The sequence below is a fragment of the Agelaius phoeniceus genome, chromosome 8, assembly GCF_051311805.1.
Source record: "Agelaius phoeniceus isolate bAgePho1 chromosome 8, bAgePho1.hap1, whole genome shotgun sequence".
Lineage (NCBI taxonomy): Eukaryota > Metazoa > Chordata > Aves > Passeriformes > Icteridae > Agelaius > Agelaius phoeniceus.
The window spans coordinates 26,769,274-26,790,463 of NC_135272.1; the positions used below are offsets into that span (position 1 = coordinate 26,769,274).

At 38.3% G+C, this 21,190-nt stretch overlaps 1 protein-coding gene across 1 annotated transcript in view; it reads right to left on the bottom strand.

Annotated features, from left to right (window-relative positions):
- Nucleotides 1-21,190, bottom strand: part of ST6GALNAC3 (ST6 N-acetylgalactosaminide alpha-2,6-sialyltransferase 3) — a 213,687-nt gene that overhangs the window by 57,123 nt on the left and 135,374 nt on the right. The window contains exon 3 of the mRNA XM_077182383.1: nucleotides 17,971-18,380. Within this exon, the coding sequence (XP_077038498.1) occupies nucleotides 17,971-18,380 (410 nt within the window). The remainder of the gene's footprint in view (nucleotides 1-17,970; nucleotides 18,381-21,190) is intronic.

Below are 21,190 nucleotides of genomic sequence, written 5' to 3' on the forward strand. Positions count from 1 at the left end.
TACAACAGGTAACAAGATATTTAACCTCTATTTACCTCACCTTCCTTTGCTAACCAAGAGCTAAATGTCTAGGTGACTCATCTAGACCATCTTTAGTCAACCAAGAAGGGGCGGGAAATTTGCTTACCCATCTTTAGATGACTCTTTTGGAAAAATACTTTTTAGAGATGCTTACTGAAAACTGCCTGAAGGGAGGTGAGTAAGCTTTCTAAACAAAATGTGTATCCTCCACACTTCCAAAGTGACCTTTGAAAATCTACCTGCATTAGAGATTTTTCTTCTCAGACTTCTGTCACTTCAATAAACTTCCCTCGATTTTATATTTAATGTGTTAAGAATTCAAATTCATTTAGTTAGCTATGTTTAATGCAAGCCTTTGGTTTTCATCAGCTCTTACCTGCAGTAGCTACTGCCTTTTACATTAGCATTCTGTGTCAGGCAGCTGCACCCTGTGACATCAAGGGTCTAAAAGTTTTATGAGTGTATTCTGTAGCATTAAAATCAAAGAACCCAAATCAATGCTACAGATCACAGAATGCTTCATTGGGAGTTTCTTACCATTAAAAAAACATGTCCTATGATCTATGTTGTAAATACACACTCAATCAATTTTTAAAACATATATTACTCTAAGTGTGTAGTGATGGTAATGGGAATGGCAAGGATGTCATGAGATATTCCTGTCCAAATGCCTCCCCTGAGTGGAAGATGTTTTATTGAACTGATATGTGAAACTATCAAAACAGTCATTACAAATACAGATACACACAGTTTGTTAGTTACAGCCAGACTTTTGTAGAATTGATGACTAAATTTATCACCACTAAAAATGTTAAAAACTCATTCTGGAAAGCCAGTACTTCTATAATCCATAATGGTTCAGATCATATGATAAGATACAATTTATCTCCATATAATCTTCCACACAGTGGCTTAAAAATACATTTTCCTTTGATAGATAAGGTAATGGTTCAGCAGAATTCTAACTTTCTCCTGAAAATTTATTCAAACAATAATGAAGATCAGGCTGTTCTATTAGCCTTGATAATACATGTGATTAGAGGTGATTTTTTTAGGATCAGATGAGAAAGAAGAAAAGAAAACCCAGCCCATAAGCCAGACTGAATGAAAACACACCGTACCATTTTGAATTCTCCTCTTCTGCTGCCAGGCACAGACATGTAAGAAATGAAAGCATGTGTGAAACACAGGGTGCGAAAGGCTGCTGATCCAACTGTTTAGCATTCAAAGGGCATGAAACAAAGAAGTGAAAAGGGTCTAAAGTTTCTGCATGCACCTGCAGCTCACTTGGTACTGCGCAGTGCTAGGCTGATACAACTTCTTAAACTAACATTTTAGGGTAATGTGGAGTTCAATTGTACTTTAAGTGGAAAGAGCTCCTCTAGGAATTAGAAGAATCAATTACTGCAGATTAGGCACAGTAGATATAACTTTTGTGTGAATGTTTAATTTGAAACCAATAGGTTCGGGCCTCAGTAGAAAAGCATGTACTTTGTAACTCTGACTTTAAACAGTTTTTTCTCAGAAAATTTTTCACTGAGATTCTCTATCACGTTGCCTCCCTGCCCACTCCTTTCTTTTAGTTACTACTACTACCACCATGTTATAATGCTAAGAAACCTGCAACACCAGCAATCATGCAGAACTTGAAAATCCTGTTCAGGAAAAAACAGCACAAGAAATTTAGACAAATGTTACCAGAAAATCGCTGCTTCTTCAACTAATGTAAACATCCTACAGTAGTGTTTCCAGTTCTCCCTTCAGAAGAAAATTGGGAAATCGACTGGAAAAAAAAAATCAAGATGCCTAAATTTGCAGAGAATTGTTTCATTTTTAGATGTAATGCAGTATATTTGGTCAGGGAGGTGCTTTGGAAAATATTTTTCCTTGTATTTGTGCCATGTCCCTTGATAATAAATGGTAGTTACTGATGATCAAGAAATGTCAACAGGAATAAAGCACTGGCAAAACTTAGCTGCCAGCTCTCAAATTTCCTAGAATGAATTGAAACATCTTTCTGGCTTAGAAGAGTTCCTGATGCAGCATCTCATATATCAATCCTGTCTGTGAACAAAAGTGCAACACAAAGTCTGACCTCCTGACTTTGGTGGGGGATGTGCATGTTGAAAAACAGATTAGAGATCTGCTGCTCAGGCCAGGCTTGGATTTACAGGGATTTGGTGGCAGTGAGAAGAGGGGAATAAGGTGGTAATGGCTGGCTGAGAAAGCTGTAACACCGCTCAATTCTCAGTGCAGGTGAAGAGAAGTCTGCAGCACACAGCAAGTATGGCTTTTCTGCCTTTTTTAAAACAAAAAGTTTGCATCAGGTTCTATTAATGCCACCTGGACACCACCACCACAAAGGCTTCCGAGCTTACAGTTCACCAGGTTGAATAGGAAGAACTGCAGCCTGTTGAGGGTTATTTACAGGGGGATTTATACAGCTAATTTCTTTCCTCTCATGCTATAAGATCACTCATAGCAGCTCAGAAATGTCTAATGAAAAGAGTAGTAGTGTATCTGATTCCAGTCATGCTGTTCTAAGAGAATTAATCGGAGTCGTCATTACCTTAAACACTTCCATTCAGAGTGGGTTTTATGATGAGCTCAAGAAAAGTAAATGCTGTTTCAAATAGGTACCTCATATATATTAAATCAAATAAATGAATGATAAAGTGCTGGCACTTTTTGGCTGTAATCCTGTTATTGCTTAGAGCCATTTCTAATGCAAATGAAGAATGATGTAGCAGAGCTTTTAGCAATTTTCTTTGATGGGCAATGTTAACTGCTGGGAAGTGGCAAGAAAGCACCTGCTTGAATATGGAGTGCTCCAACACGTCTTGTAATATTCCTTCCCAAATCCAATGACCACCCCTCCCTCCTGCAAAGCGTTATCTTTAACCAAGGGCTCGGCTGAGCAATACAAGCCCATCTTTGCACAGAGGCCAAGACACAACAGCTAGGTCTAGTCATACAAAATTTTAGGAAACTAGAAATTTTAGAATTTCTAGTGAATTCTTTTAAGAAATCACAGTTCTTTCTTTCTGCCTATAAAAATGCACTTGGTCATCACTTGGTCACGGGACTCCCTCCCAGTTAAGCATGACCTCGCACAGGTAGGAATGAACACTTGTGCCTTCTGAATGTCAGGGCAGTGCAGCAGAGACAACTAGGAACCCTGACTGAAGGCTACTTTCATAGCTCTGCCACAGACTTGCAGGATGATACCTCTGTGCAACTTGACAAATGACTCCCTGCATGAGTTTTACAATCAGGAAAATGGGAAAATTAAAGCTGATTTAACGTCCTGCAGTGCTTTAAGGTCTGTGGATGATATGCGCTATGAAATGCTAAATAATATTAATGAAACCTAACATTGACTTCAATCTTGGGAAGAATGATGGGCTTGGGAACTGTCCCTCTATTTAATAAAACATTACATAGGGCCAGTAGGAGGCTGTCATCAAGTAAGAGTATACATACCAAATGTGGTAGATTATATGGCTACTGTAAATTCAAGCAGAGAAAACTTCTTCAGAGACTGCAAACTATCTGGACCATGTGAAATGGTGCATAAACATCAGCTTTAAAATGGAATAGCATGTTCACTCTTCAGGATATATATGACGAAACAATAAGCCACATCTAACCTCAAATTCTTGGGCTTCATTGATGTCTGTGTCATAAATATGAGATGTGGCACTGACTGGAAATCCCAAGCTAGTGGGATGCAACATTGCTGGCTGCAGCCCAGATTCCAGGTTCAGACCCAGAAACCCAACATCAGGAGTGAAGTGCCACAAGGAGGTGGCAAGAAAGAAAGACCAGACCCCTCATCTTAGTGACCCCAGCATGCTGAACAGCCAGCCTGGCTGTGCTGTCACACTGCAGGTGTGCTCCTTTGGGGAGAGTGTCCCTGGGGCACCCAGAGACACCCAAATGTACCTTCCCCAGCCCTCAGCACACACTGCTACATATCTGGGGGGAAAAGTACTTATACTGCAGTGTCCTAGGGAAACATGAGACATTCTGAAGTGAATGAAAACATCCATAAAACCATTTCCACTAGGACAACAGGTCTGAAAAACTGGACAGACCTTGCTGAAGAAAATGGCCAAAAAACCAAAAACAACTCAGAAAGATGTTTTGCAGTCAGGCTGACCTGGCTTGAAGGATGCTAACCAGCATTTTTGCAGCACTACATTTTTGCTCAGACTTTTCCTTTTGAAGAATGACTTCGGAAATGGAGAAGCAGAGCTTGCTGAGATCCATATGTTGCAGTGAGAAGAGCTGTAACTCTGAGCATTTTCCACAAGACTGGGCAGGGCAATCTGTCCTCAAAGGGCATATTTACAGGAAATCATCAAAGATAAATTTGTGGTTTCCATGTTCCTGATTGGAGCAGATGATTGCTATTGCAGGTCCCCAGGTTTCCTGCTGTTTTCAATACTTTGCACTTTAAACTGTCTTACAACTGACTTTGGTCTTTTTTTTTTATTTATTTATTAAAAAACACTTCCATCCATTTAACTAGGTGATGCTTTCACGGCCCTTTGAAGTTGTAAAGCACTGCAAATTTAGAAACTGTTCTTAATAACCACTTGGACAAATGGATGCAGAAAATTGCATATTGATGGAAGGAGTTTATGTTCTTTGCAGTCAAATATTTCCTCACTCGTTTCATGCAAAATTGCTTGGCCAAACAGATTTTCCCAAGGCTCTCTCAATAATGAATGTAACTTTCTTTTGTTTCTGGCTCTTCTCCGAACCCATCAGGAAAGGGTAAAGCCTAATGACATAGGTCTGTTGCCTCCTGTAACCCTCTGGGACTGTTTTCTCTAATGTGATTGTTTCAAAATCAGTTTTCTGCCAGGAAATAAAATAAGCCACTTTCTTTCCAAGTAACACTGAAAAAAATCTAAATGCCACTGAGCCTGCTCACTCATGCAACATTAATTTTTAAAAGAATCAATTTTGTAATCTTTCAATTATGGTTTATTATAATGATAATAATCACTGTGAAATCAAGGGGTTTTTTCCACAGCTAGTGCTGGTGGCTGTCATCAAACCACTTTCAGCAATGCTGAAAACACCTGGACTAATAAACCAGGCATAATTTATTTATACTTTAGTTTTACTTATTTAGAAATGTATTAAGCATCAATTCCCTTAGCAGTTGGTGATGTTACAAAAACTAAAAGCAAATAAATTATAACTATCGACCTAAAAGTCACTGCCAGGCTGGCTATCTTGTACATTTATAATAGAAAAGTGCTTACAAAAAGCAAAGCACATGCACTCTGCTCATTGCCAGCACATGAATAGAGACTCTGTGTGAACACTCCTGTATTGGGAGCCCACAGAAAGGCTGCCCAGCCCCAGATCCCTTTGCTTTTCACTTGGAGATCACCCTGTGCTGAGTGGTTGGCACACTTGGAACAGTTGTGAAAGCTCCTATATTCACATATATAAGAATTGCCTTATAAGAGCTTCAAGCCTTAATCAATGCTCACATATATGGAGCTACATACCTGTGTGACAGGGAACATGCACTGTTCATACAGCAGGTCAGGCCAGGGCTCAGCATTTAACAGCAGGAGCACAATGGGTTTATATTATGTTCACATTTTACAATAAAAAGTGTACAGAAAAATCACTTGTTTCTGATCAAAATCTGAGCTCCCTGCTGTTTTAATTCCTGTAACCAACAATCATCAATAAATAATCATGCACAGCTTCAACGCCCCACTGTGATATTTTGGTTTTGGTTTAAGAACTGGATGTACTGAGTTGAGATCTGCAGTTCCAGACCTGCAGACTTTCAGGTGCTCTGTACCAGGAATTCAAGTGAATGAGGAAGCACAAGGGCAAGGGCAAGGGCACAGAGGGAAAAGCTGCTCTTCATCAGATACCTTGCAGGTCTGTGAGCTGTTTTAAAAGAGATTGTGTTGAAAATGGGAGGTGTGTTCAAGGCAATATGTTTTACAATAAAAGGACAAAAGGCTGAAAGAAGAAAGCTATATGGATGACATAGTTACAAACAACAAGGCAGAAATAAAAGAGGAAAAAATGTCCAAAATATCTGTAAAAATTTCAGAAAAGGAAAAAATATTCCAAGAAAAGAAAGGAACATAGAGAAACAAGTATCCCAATGGGAAGAGTGCAACCAGCAGGTTGAGGGAAGTGATCCTCCCCCTCTTCTTGGCCCTGGTGAGGCACATCAGGAGTACGGTCTCCAGTTCTGGGCTCCTCAGTGTAAGAAAGACAAGGAGCTGCTGGAGAAGGTCCAGCAGAGCTCACAAAGATGATGAGGGGTCTGGAGCATCTCTCTTGTGAGGAGAGACTGTGGGAGCTGAGCCTGTTTAGTCTGGACAAGAGAAGACTGAGAGGGGATCTCATTGATAATATGAATATCTCAAAGGTGGGCCACTCTTTTCAGTGGAGCCCAGCAACAGGACAGCGGAAGGAGCAATGGCCATAAACCAAGGCAAAAGAAGTTTCATGTTAACACATGAACGAGTTCTTTACACTGTGGGTGGCAGAGCACTGGAACAGCTGCCCAGGGAAGCCGTGGAGCCTCCATCACTGCAGACATTGCAAACACATCTGGGCGCGTTTCTGTATAACCTGCTCTGGTGCGCCTGCCTTGGCAAAGGGACAGGATGATCTCCAGATCAGCCTCCCAACGCCAACAATCCTGTGATTTCTGACCAGAAAGAGAAACAGAAGTATGGAGAAGAAAGAGTTTGTGAGCAAAACACAGTGACAACATTACAGTTTATGATTTGAGTTAGCTAATCCAAATGGAAAGGTCTGAGACAGGTGTAAGAGAAGGCTTCAAAGTTGAAATGCTTCAGGAATTATTTGGGACCATGCCTCAAGACTCACAGACAAGGTGTGCCTTAATATGTACTGAGCTGTCCTAGCATTCAAACAGAGCCTCAGACAGTAACCCTAAAACACTCTGAACACCCTAAAACCATGCACACTGTGGGTCATAAACTCAACCCACCATTGAGCTCACTGGAACATAAATTAATTAAATATCATGCAATTATACCAAAGAGATTTTCTATTGATGTAATTTCGTATAATACCTAGTAAAAGCAATACAATTATATTTTGTAACTGCTTAATTAATATCTCTTAATTCTGTTCTGGAGTGAAATGGATTACATTATATAACTCACACCTCCATGACTTTGGCATTTAAAGGTAGCATTCAAAAAAAAACGTTTAAAAAATATGCAAAATATTGAAAAGTGGAGGACAATCTTGCGCATCTTTATAAGTCAGTGTAGTATGATCTGTATATAAAAACACTAAAACGTCTTAATTCTAATTAGTTCTCTTGCCATTAAGATAATTTGAGAGCTCTATCTATGCATTCCTGAACTAAACATTCTTCACTCAGAGCTTAGTATCCTAACATACAAAATGGGAGATTTCTCTATCCATGCCAAAGCCAGTTTTGCTATTTGTTCTTGCATGTTCCACCCCTGGATACAATAGAAAAGAAACTTGCTCACCTGCCTGACAAAACGTTGATTCAGTGTTGTAGACAATACTGAACAAAAATTGCAGCAGATGGTAGGTAATGTACCTGTTTGACATTTCTCATTCACCCAAAGAGAGACAGTATTCTACTGACTGACTTGGTGTCAAGCTTCCTTCATTTTCCTAACACTTCAAACCTGAAGAAATGAAATTAATTTTTAAATTTATGTTCAGTGCGGTCATGTTGCAAATTTGACTCCCTCTGATAATTTAGTTTCAAAAATGTTCTTTGTGAAGACTATGTGCACCATTTGATAAAAAAGACCATGCAACTATTACTCTTAAAACAGTAATTTGGAGCACATAGAGAGTGGACACAGACTTAGTACTGAGGCATGCCAATCTACAATACTGTGCAAAATGTTCTCTTTATGGGAAGAGCAAAAGTAATGTAAAATGTAATTAGATATAATCTTTCCTGTTTTCATTAGCTATTAACTTTATGCAAAGATAAACTGAAGCATAATGAGTCCTTTCATTATCACATAATTGTTATTTTAATGGTTGCATTATGAGCAATAGAATACTATACATCCACCTCTCATATTAGTGGGCAATTATTTTGAAACTTCATATTATAATCTACCCACAAAGACCAATCTATTAATGCCACCGTTTCAGCATAATGATGACCATGGTTTTGAAATCAGTATGATAGCCTCAAGGAAAAATGTAAAGTAATAATGAAGAAAATGTTTATATTACATGCCAGTCTCAGGCCTGGCAGACCAAAGAAGTTTAAGGAAAATATGTGGAGCTTCTCTTGCTTGTGCTACCCTGAAACTGGTCAATTCATATGATACCAGTGGTGATTATTTCAAAAACAAAGGAAAACTATCAAGTGATCCAAAATTAGGAGCTTGGAAGGGAAACTGGAATAAGCCTTCCCTCAGTGTATCACTTCCAAGTAAAATGCTAAACCATATCCAGAAATAGTGCCTGAAATCCTGTTTCCCACTGATAAATACTGAACTGGCTTTAGCTACTCCTCCATTCATTGCCTTCCTTCTAACCAAGCAAAGCAGTGTAGCTTGGCAGGAAATGACTGGACAGATCTAAGCAGCACATAAAGCTTGAGGATACCCTGGGGATGTCCTCTGTGAAGTTAAATGACTTTTCATATCCAAAAGGCACTCCATGAGCAAGACTCAAAATACCTCTAGCAGTGTGCAGGCTCTGGGATGTCACTGCAGCTGAGAGTCCCTGGCACATTCTGTACAGTGAGGCTGAAATCCAACTCTCCTGAACACTGAGCATTCTTGGAAGGGGAGGTAAAGGCAATTTCAGACCATGAAATTAGCCCCAAGGAGTTAAGGACCACTGCTTGCTTCTGCTCCCAAACACAAAACATATTTCAACAGTGTCATCACTTATATAAAATCAGAGCAGCACAAACAGAGCGAGCGAAAATCCACAATCACTGAGCTCTGGCAAAGACACAATTCTCCCTTGATAAAAGAAAAAGCTCCACATGACCAGCACTAGTCACATTTCCTAAAGGGCTAGAAAGGTGTGTAAAGAGTGCTGAAATGCATGGGCAGAGAATATTCATAATATATGAAAAAATACTTGAAAAAAATGAATCTAAAAATCTTTTAGAGGAATACCGCTTTGCACATACTCTTTAGATTATTTTCTTTTCCTAATATTTTGATTGATTTTAAAATGACAAGAGACTACTGCTGATTTCATATAGAAGGAAATACAGTAACATTACCATGTTTGGCTGAAAACAGGTTATAGAGCAGCAGAAATTTGTTCCATACTGCACTTCCAGACCATTCCAACTCCAAATGAGGACTGTATGAGATTGAAATGCCTTCATGGTAAGCATACTATATTCAAAAAGCCCTGTGGGCATGAATTTCTGCACAGCAATAGCTTCTGCTTTCCCCTGATGTCCTTTTCTCTCAGAGCAGTCAGGCTGTAAAAAGGGGACAAATACCCTTTGCCTCACAAAGGCATTTTGAGACTTATGTGATACTTGCAACACTTTTCAGAAATGTTCTCATGGAAAATATTTAGGACAGTTTTTGGAAACAGAAGTAGTAGAAAATCTAATGAATTTATTCAAGAAAAATTCTGAAACATATGGAGAGCAAACTGAACACAGAGCACATATTTCTGACATTTATCTTTGTTTTTATTGTTAAGATAAAAGCATGCTGTTTGTTTTTTAGAATTTCATCTGCTAACTCTTTCCTTTCTCTGACTTTTTCTACACTAGTGACATCATCTGCAGCAATTTTTAAAGCTTTGCAGAAAAATCCTGTGCTCTGAAAGTTTTAATGAATCATGTAGAGAATTTTATTAGACAGGGAGTTTATGCCTCCTTTCTGTAACCTCTATTCTGTAGGAATAGAGCACAGAGGATATACATGCTGGGATGACTTGATTTAAATAAAAAAATCAAAAAAACAAAGAAAAAGAACTCTCTAAATCTAAGGATGGGATGCCAACAAGAAACTTGTAAAGAACAAATATGAGCAGTTAAAGATCTTTTCTTCTACTGCAATTGCATGTTTACTGAATTCTAATGCACCAGACAGGGCTGCTCAGGCTCTGAGATGAATGGTGTCTCTGGTAACTGGTCCCAACTGTACTGAATGCTCCCACAACCAGGAATTGCTTACAAGATCTTGAAAACAGAACAGCTGAATCTTTGAACATCTATATAAAAAATTATTTCTCTTCAAACACAAACTAAGCCACATGCTGCTCAATATCTGAGACTTCACACAAACTGTTTGAAGACGTAAGATTGAAGATTCATAATAAATCCCCACTCTTACAGTTATGTTTTTCCAGACTTGAAAGTTCCAAAACCTGCTGGAGATGTGAATCTCTGAGAAAAATTTTACATGCTGCTCTTGTGCATGTTACTCTCCAAATGCAGAGTTGCCTCATGGTTAAAAGCTCAGAGAAGTTGAGTATCATGGGAACTGTGTAGGAGTGATTGTTTTCTAAACATAGGTTGTAGCATATCCCAATAGCAAATCAGGCTCCCCGGGAAGCACTGTTCTGAATCCTGAGTCACCTTCAAAGGTATGTGCTATGGATCCATAGATTTGAACAGTTTCACTGTCCTGAAATTGCAGCCTAAATTCTTTATGTGGGATAACAGACACAGAAATAAAAAAAATGTAGAACATCTGCTTTGTTTTCATCTGGGTAAAAATACATATTGAAGATGTGCAAAGCAAGCACCTAGTTAACAATGAGTTCTAAATTAACATGAGTCACAAAAATTCCTATTTCCCCTTAGTTTTTCTCCTACCTATAAGGTCTCACATAGGCTTGACTTCTTACTAATTAAATTTTCCATGCAGAATTCGTTTACTAATCTTACTACATTTTAAGATTAAATACTTGAACATAAGTTCAGGCTAAACTTTTTCTACTTTCAAACAGATTTCCTTTTGCTGTGTTGTTTACTTGTACAAAGCTTTGAGATGACAATTTCTTTTAAATATCATTCTGTAAGATATGCAGAGTTCTCATACACCTTTTCTTATAAAAGCAGTTTCTAATAAATTTGACTAACTAGTGGGCGGATAGATGTACAGAAACTCTTCTCTATCCAAAGCAAGAAATTATTGTAGAGTTATTCCCTGTCTCATAAAGTTGCTATCCTCACTTGAGCACAGGTTCTCTAGCACAAACCTCCCAGTGCATCTCATGCAGTTTGATTCCAGTATTTTTTTTTTACTTAGCACTATAAATTCAGCTCAGAGCTCTTTAGGGAGCTTCCATTAGAAAACCCACAGTTACCAGTAACCACAACATATCACACTTCAGCAATAGCAACATTACATTTATCTTCTAATCTGTTTAATATCTCTTAGAAAAGAATTGCTGTGTGACAATAGATAATAAGTATAGACTTCAATGGTAATCACTCTGTGTTTTTCAAGACAATTACTTCACCTGGCAGCAAGGCTGAATTTTAAAAAATAGATTGATTTATCTTTTTTTTTTTTTTTAAAGTCTAGATTTAAAAAAAATATTTCTATTCCTTCAAAATTAAAAGCTCCTTTAAGAACATCAAGACCTATTTTATACACTGTGATCTGAGAAGTGAAAAACATTGAACTCTGGAAGATGAACAACAAAGACTTCATTCAAAATCTATGATTCTGCTAATTTTTCTCTCCAATACTTTTTTCCTTTGCAACCATAAAATACCCTCAGCACCTGCAGCAAAACTGGAAGCCTTGCAAAGCAGGATGGTACCAGGATTGCCAGCATGAGTCACTGCCTTACATCATCCTTTCCAAAGGTGGATGTTCATGGGATGTGAGAATCACAGAATCACAGGGTATGCTGAGTTGGAAGGGACCCTCAAGGACTGAATCCAGAACCCCATCCATATGCACAGTTCCGTCTGAGAGGTATCAGAAATTCTCTCATAATAATAAAAGCTGCAGAGTATTTAAAGCACAGGATGAAAAAGGTGTGCACAGGGCTATACCAAATACTGTATAAAGATTTAAGACACAGTTCATCAGAAGCAGAAAACAGATCCAGTGGCACTTAATGAAGACTTGATAAATTAGAAGACATAGATGGATAAATTCAAAGAACATGTGAAAATGCACAATGATAGAGTAGATCCTGATTATATATTCCTTGTCTTTAATCATTAATTAAAAAGAAACAACTCCATGGCTATAGTCAGCAACCACTGCAGAATCAATAGGTCTCTAAGCTCACACCAATCTATATGCAGCCAGAGCTTTATCACAAAATAATAGCTAATATTGATATTTTTTAATAAAGTTTCACTTTACTGTGTAATTAGTGTAATGTAGTAAGAGCTGTGTTCCTTAACAGAAGTGCTGGTGCTTTGAGCAGCATTTACTGGCATGTTAATAAAGAACGGACTTCTTCTATTGAGTTCCATCTGCCTAATAGAGAAAAGTGTTCATCTTAATTAGGAAAATCTTCATAAAGAATATAAATGCAGTTACTAATGGGCTGCAGGGAATAAATGCAGAACACTCAGGAACAACTGGTGTTTTACCAGGAAATGGAAGAGTGGATATAAACCCCCATACAGTTGTTAACCATCTGGTGATTGACCACAAATAGCAATAGATGCTGAGGTTTTAAGTGTTTTATAATGAAAAATCTATTTATTTCATTAAGGTTTCATGCTTTAGCCCCTTGTTTTTTCAGGTAATAAAGCAGTCTTGACTGACAATGAAACTATTTAAACCCTTTATGAATTAAGATGGACAAATCCATTAGCATTTTTTGAAGGAATTACTTTATAAAAAGAAAGAATGGAAGTGCCAAGCAATAGTTCCAGAAAGATCCACTGTCAAGTACTTGAAAAATGGTCACTATATCAAACACGTATTTTTGGGGTTGCTGAGATGCTCATGGGCAGTTGAGAACTTTTGCTGACTTTACTGGTGCAGCAGCAGATATTACATTATCATGATAAAGACTACAGCAAATTGTAAACTACAATTAATCTTTGTCCTTAAAAACGTTCCAACAGACATGTATAACATTTCCTCTGTCAGTCTGACTCAATTTTTTCATCCTTTTCTTCCTAAAGTTCTGTAATTTAAAGACATCGGTATTCCCTAACTCTGCTCAATTTCTATTCAAAATGAAATGAACTTTTACTCATCTTCCAGATTTTTTTTAAAATCACATTAATACAAAGTACTGATGGGATGTACTTCCCAAGTGCCAAAAGTTAACTCTCTGAGCCAAACTCAGTGTCAATGTTCACAGCTTCCCAAGGAAAAAGTGCTTTCTGCAAATTTTAAGCAACACTAACTAATCTTTTGTATTTCCTCCAAATAACTCTGATAGAGAAACCAATACATACATGAAAGCAGGCCCAAAAATGAAAATATCATTACTATCATATTTCATTCAAGCCAACAACCAGAAACACAGCATAAAACTCTGATATTCTGGACACTGACAGCTTTACTGCCTCAATTCACAGAGAATATCACCAAACAATAGAACTTGCAGCTACTTGAACCTCAGAGAATGTAATTTCATTTATTCATTTCAATGACATTTTTACTAGACTATAGCTTCATGTAGATTAGTCAGACACATGAAACACCACACATTAGCTGAGGTGAAGCTGTGATGACTGCAGTTGTCTTAACAGTGTCAATCCAAACTTTAGATGAATGTAATTTGCTAGCTCTAAATGACAGAGATATAATATAGATCTCATATATCACTGAAGTCATAAATAATTAGTGAGCAGAACTGAGTAAAACGGAAGCTTGAACACAACCCCAAATTTTGAATTTTGATGCAGAAGTCAGCAACCAGAATGATACATCTTTCTGCCTTGAATGATAAAACAGCTTTCTCACAACCTAACACATAGCACCATCTGGCATGAACTGAGGAAATGAAGAACTTCTGGAAGAGAAGCACAAAAGCAATTTTGTTTCTTCAGAATTGTCCAAGATATCGACAGAAGTCTTTCAGAAACAGCAATTTGACTGCAAATGTGGCTCAGTGAACCTGCCTCCTGAAGACACGTGTGTGTAACTAATAAAATGCTGCTGAATTGAACTGACTGGGTATGGGATGAGCACAGTCTGAGTTAACACAGTGCACAAGGAAAGTCCTCTGACTACCAAACTGGCTGAAATTTCCAAACATCATCTCATATCTCGTACTGGGAATTTTAGGAGGTCAGAATACATTTCTTCAGCAGAGCCCAGCAGGCTCTTTTCAGTAGTTACTCACAAGAAGAGTGACTACAAACAGCCAGTTAAGGTGTTCTTTGAGCAGTACCAGCACTGGCTGTCTGCTGGGGCTGGACACCTCCCCTGTGCAGTGGGACAGAGGCTCTGAGCCCACTGCCAGCCCCGAGGGGGACGTGGAGCTGGGCAGTGCTCAGGGATTGGCCTGAGATGCTTGCAGTGGAAACACAAATGGAGCTCCCTGCAGTCCAGGAAACATCAGTGCTCTGCTATCAGCACAGATTTATTTTAGCATTGCTTGTTGAAAGTGACTTTTCACACAGACTGTTTTCTAAATGATCCTTAAAAGACGCTCCTTTCTTTCTCATCACCTTCACCTAAGGCAAGAACATCCAGTAGCACTGATCTATTTGCTGCTAGTTTTCATTAATTTTACCCTCCCTAAGGGTGGTGAAGCTTTGGTGCCAGCTAATTAAAACCTATTTAGGGATGCTCAGTACACTTTATCAGACCAGAATTAGCTTTGCTGCTTTAATGAAGACTACAGTTTTCTCTGTTATTACCAATTAAATGTTATTATATCATATTGCATTATATTTGTATTGCATGGCAGAGATATAGATGGCTTTAGAACCACTTATCTGGATTGAGGTACATACAAAGATGGCACATTTAGTAATTATCTAATATCTCTTTAAATCCTTTCACTTGAGTAAATATATATATAATATACCAGCACATTAGTGAAGTACTGGAAGAAGCTGCCAGCTTTATGCTCCCTCTAGGGAAGTACCAAGCAAAATGCATTAATGAAAAATTGTGAATGTCTGGTAATGAATATTATTTATGAACAACAATTATTCAAAGTGGATGAGCATTCACCACCTTGAACTCGACTGCTTCACTAACAAATACTCTCAGAAAGAACATATGTTCCCCAGATTCTTAACACTCATGCAAGGTTAATTACCCAGTGTGGACAGCCCATATCAGAGGGCATTTTGTACTACTGTAGAATTAAAAAATGCATTACAAAATAAAAACCGCTGTTTGTTCAAAGTTACTCAGAGGCAATTCTTGTATCTTCCATGTATCCGTAATAAATCATTTGTCAATATCAAAGCTGTGGATTTTGGAGCTGCGTCCAGTGAAGTCAGGGATAAAGCTCCCATGTCAGCACTGCAGGACCAGAGCTTTTCTGCAGTAGAGAAGTGACTGCAGCACCTACCTGTTAGCTGCTTCTCACAAAATCTTTTTAAAACTTGAGATCCACAAGGATGAAACTGCTGAAAAGTCCCACTAATTACCTAAAAAGATTGTACATCAAAGAGTAGAAACAGAAAACTCATTAAAGGCTCGACAGACTAGAAATCTGCTGCAATCTTACTATGCATTAGTAGCATACACTGTACAGAAAGACAGTATTTTAGGATTAAACTAAAATAGATATAGTTGCAATTCACTCAGTACATTTTAAAATATGAGTTGAAATTGGTTTCCTTCCAGAATTTTTGCTGGAAACATGTCGAACCAGACCTCTGTTCAATCTAATATTCCAAGCAAGGGTTGATGTTTCTCTGAGGAACTGAAGGAATATTTGGCTGAGGAACCTGAATCTGTCTCAGCATCATAATAGCCTGGCACAATGTGTGAAAGTATTTTCATCACCCACAAATCTCCTGTGCTCTCCATTTACTGCTTCCACAAATGCCACATACCTCTAACAGTCTCATGACCCTCCCTAGAAACAGAAGACAGGTCCTGCAAATTGAAGATGTTACAGAAAATGAAACCGTTTCCAAACTGAAGTCCCCAATTACTAGGGAACTGCAAGATGTTTTCTTGAGATACAGAAGGCGTTGGCTGGTGATGCATCAATCATTTCCCTTGTTTCTGCATGACAAAATCACTAAATGATGTTAAAAACATCACTAAGTATTTGATGTGGAAAAGCAGGACTAAAAATGAAAGTTTCAGTGGATACAAGTATGTTACCTGGCTGCCACTGTGAGAAGTGGTGGGTTTTCCCTTGGTGTCAAAGGGACACATGTGCACAAACAACGTGAAGGGTCGTGAGCCAGGCTCATAAAAATGTATTGCTGCTGCAATGTGAAACTTAAGGAAAAAGAACATGGGTCATTTTGACATTAGGTTGCTTAAGAACTTTGTTATAAGCTCTGAGAGAAGTTCAATCTGTTTTTTACATGAAAAGAAGCATTTGTATTGTGTTAATTGAGTAACTATAAAAACCTGAGATGTGTTAATTTGTTGAAGAGGAATGGATTAGGCTGGAGAGAGGTATACTTTGACACTGAATGATGAGATGTCCTTCTTTCATAGGAAAAAGAGGAGATTTTCTCAAGGTCTTATCTCACAATAAGGATTTTGATGACATAATGTAAAGTCGCTGTGACCTGACTGACTCATAAATATAAACAAATTTATGTACAGCAATACAATAATGTGCCCATGATCATATTTAGCTTGATTAATATGTAAACAGGATGACTTGGATTATTAAAGGTCATTTTTCAAGAATGGATCTTGTGTATTTATTAGCCTCTGGTTATCAGTTTGCTCAGTTAAACTAAAGAAGCCATGATAACCTTGACACCTTTATGAGATATATGAGCTCCCTCCAACTCCAGAAGCACAGCAGCAATATGTGCACTTTGTGAACAGGGGCAGGCTCCTCCTTATGCTCCAACAGTTTGAAAAATAGGAAAATTCAACTGTCACCAAGTTCTGACAGTTTAATAACATGGTGAAACAAGTACTTTTGAGATAACAAGCTTTTCTACTTCAAAAGCTAAGTCAAAATTTCAGACTACATTAAGCTGTTTGTGAAAACCTGCATCATTAATTTGGTCAGAATAGCAACAGTCCTTTCCAACCTCAAATTCATGATGCACAAATTTAAAAATTAATATTAAGGCACAGCAGTGATCTGGAAACGCCTTCCTAGTTAGCTCAAATGAGTATGTGTGACAGGTGCTCTTCCATGCCAAAACACAGATGACCTGAATTTTTGCAGCTTGGTTACAAATTTTTGAAATTTATAGTCTTAATTCCACAAATCTAGCTTCTCCTTTGAACATGCTAGCCCAAACAGTCCTCACACCTTCACCTCTTACAGCCTCACCTGAGTAGCATAAATACACATTATCAAGCATATAAAATAGAATTTCAGCATAATATACTGGCAAAAACCTAAATCTATTCCAGTATGTCTGATAACCCGTTTTCACCAAGAAACAGAAATAATGCATAACCCTGAGGTCTGTGTTTGAAGAAAAGCTACAGTGCATCTCAACAGAGAAGAAAATGCAATATCCAGAATTATCCTGAGGTTGTGCATTTGGAAATGTTGTTTGTGTAGGATTATCCTCTTCAAATAAAATGTCAATTTAATCAATAGTAAATTGAGCTGAAAACAACACACAGCTTTGAAAACATTTCAGGAAGACATCCAATATTTTTGGGATTCAAGCCAACAGCAATGGAATGAACAGAAGGTAGCGTAGGTGGGGTAAATGGGGCCTAGCTGCTGCCTCATCAAGTGCTTATAACAGTCAAACCCATATAACACTCTATTAAAAACGTATCTGGGGACTCATTTAGTAGCTGACATCCCACATGGATCTCCTCACGTATCTTTTGTCAAACATTTTAATTGTTCCTCACGTTTCAGACTCACCGGTCCTTTCCCGTCTCCCTCTTAAACACCGCATCGCAGTAACTCATGCGCTTCTCCGTGGTCACGTAGATTTTGGCCATTGGGTAGCTGTCAACAGTTTTCTTCAGCATGTTGTACACAATGCCATTTCCATCCCTCCTCATGTTCCGAAAAGGACCCCAGATCACGTAAACGGTGTTGTTGGTTTCTTTGAAAAAGTACTCGGGATTCTTGAGCAGGAGAGGCACGCTCGTGTGAGAGACCACTCTTACGGTTGTCCTCTTCCCAACATCCTCCTCATAGCCCTTTGTGGGAGCATTGTTCATCCTCCATATGCAGGAGGACTTGTCTATCTCAGTGCCCACCCTCTGGCCAGCCATCTGTCCCGAGTTTGAAACAATGGCACAGAGGTCACAGTCAAGTTGTAGAGGCTGGAAGACAGGAAACAGTAATTTATATTGCAAGTTTTTCTCTGTAAAACATAAAGATTGAAAATTCAGTTAAAAGAAAAACAGGTAGAGTACAACGAATGGATAGTAATGCTTCTCTTTAAAAAACCAAAACCACAATCCCCACGTGGGATTTGAAAACTCTACCACCAGAAATACAAACCTTTTCAAGGAAATAGGCAGTTCCAACCTTTGCCTTTGTTCCCGCTTTGCAAAGTCAACTATATAGATAATAATTCCTTTTTGCCCTCTAAATGTTACTCTTTTCACTAAAAAAACAAGGAAATAAAGAAACAGTAGAACACAGTATTTAGATCAATGGCTTCTCTTTTAACAAGGTGTTGCCAGCAATAGGAAAAAACCTACTGAAAAAGTAATGCTGGAAGTTTAACCGTTCATTAACTGTGTTTGTGTCTGAATGAACAGCTCCCAAATTTGTGACAGAAGTCGAATGCAAAATCTATCTCTAAAAAGTAATCTATTAGTATGAAAATCCTGCAGTTGGAAAGGAGGTGTGGACAGAGGAGTGTGTTGTTCTCTCCAGAGAGCAGTTATGATCCATGGAAATTGAGAGATAGAGGGACTGGTGATACCTGAATTGGAACTTAATCCTGAGAAAACTATAGTCAAAGACAGTATTTTGTGACCACATTCTAGGGTGCTATTACTCCAGTATGAATCAAAAATAGAAAAAATAATCTAACAGAGATATAAGGACCTATCTGATGCCCCATTTGTCAGAGTATAAAGAGTAAATGCCTTTTTGTTGTTTTGTACCTACAGACTAAAAGGAAATGCCCTCTATTTAAATTGGATGGTATAAAGAGTTCAGTTAGAAACTGAAATCAAGTGAAAACTAGACCCATCAAAAAAAACCTTACAGAAGATCATCTAGGTCAGAGATAACCTACAATATTTTGTATGGTCACAGATTTGATCCTCTGTCATGCTCACAATTGGGAAGCAGTGACCTCAGTTTAGTATTTTTTAGGAAAAATTCTCTTCACGTTCATTGAACATTTACTCTGACAGGATGCTAGGTGCTTTTCTGATCAGCCTTGTGGTTACTTCTCTTCAAAATCAAACCTTATTTAGCTGATGTGGATGAATAGCCTGCCTACATTTGACCACTATAACCCTAGGGTGCAATTGCCGACAAAAAACCAAATTCTTGGATAAGGGGGAATAATGCAAGGACAAGAGCCAAACATTTTAAGAAAGCCAAACTGTAAGAGCTAAAATGTATCATCTTTGGGTGACAAATATTGTACTGAATCAAGGTGCATACTGCACGACTTGTGCAGTAAACCTTACAATTTCAAAGCTTTGATTTCTCTGTTTTGATTGATTTGATTTTGTTATGTGGCTAGTTCAGGAAAACATTCTTTCCTAAATCAGTAGCTAAAGATTCCTGATTGAATGCAAAAGCATTGTCAATGTTTCCTTTACAGAACACCATGCATTTTTTATAGCTGGTATAGTTTTAGAGAGCTGTCCTGCATGGCTCTCTGACAGCAGGGATGAAATCCCAGGAGATGCAGCTGAATGCAGCAGCCTTTCTGTTTACTGCTTACTTACAGAAATTCTCTCTAAGATACATTATGAGGACATGGCTGGGTGACCTAAACAAATCCATGAGCATAACTCATATTCTAGCATGAAGGGAATAGTTACAGACCCAGTAGATTAATTTATAGCTTTCTGGCTGAACTTTCAAACTAACAAATGCTGAATATGAAACTGCTAGATAGGAAAAGCCAATTTGGTCAACAATCTGGTTCCATTTAAATTTGTCTCATCCTTAGAGCTGCTTTTTTCACTAAATTCTTCCTTCTCCATTTAAATGGAGCTGCTCTCTTAAATTTAGAATTGTTTGAATTTCCTCACCTTAGAAATGCATTGCACATTTTCTATTCACTGAGTGCGACTGTTCTGCTTGAATAAGCTGAGTACACTCACTCCTGCAACTGTGTCCCCTCTTTTCTTGTGATTCATTTATCTTCTTCCAATTTATAAAGTGCTTTCATAATACTGCAATGCCTACACTAGGTCAACATATAATCTGCTCTCCTTGAACAGAGTCAGAAGCTAACTCCCTCCCAGCTCTATCTCACAATTAGCATTTTTTTCAATGCAGAGATTTTACATGTCCCAGTATGCACATTTCCCAACAGAGATCTCAGACAGAGTTAGAAGACTGACACCCATGACAGATATTCCACTGACTCCAGAATTATCCACTGCCTTCTTCACCTTTTTGCATAATATTTCCCTCAACATATGAGAAAACACATATCAATATTGACTCACTGAACCCCATATGGAGACAGGCCACCTGTTTGTGGTGTTGGTTTGTAAGTGTCACAGACGAGAAGGGTGGTTTCAGTGACACACATGAATCCACATACAATACAAATGGGTCTGCCAGGTAGTCCTGGCTGCCCTCTCATCTGCAGAGATGGTTCAGCAGCAGTGGGACTGAAAGAGACTGGCAGGACCGCATTGAAACTTGTGCTGTTACTGCTTATCCTCTGTGGACCCAGAAAATCAGGCCAAGGCTCACCTCTCACAACATCTTCATTCACTTGCATTATGGACACATGAGTTAAAGACAAAAATATTAAGAACCATTCAGGTTTTCTTCTCTTTTCATGTACTTACACATTTATGTCACCTCTAAACACCAAGGGGGCTGGGCTATTATTGCTGCTAGAAAATGGCTCATTTTTTTGCTGACCAGAAGGATGCAGAAGACCTCAGCAGAGCAGCTGGGTATGGTTCTGACAAATAGT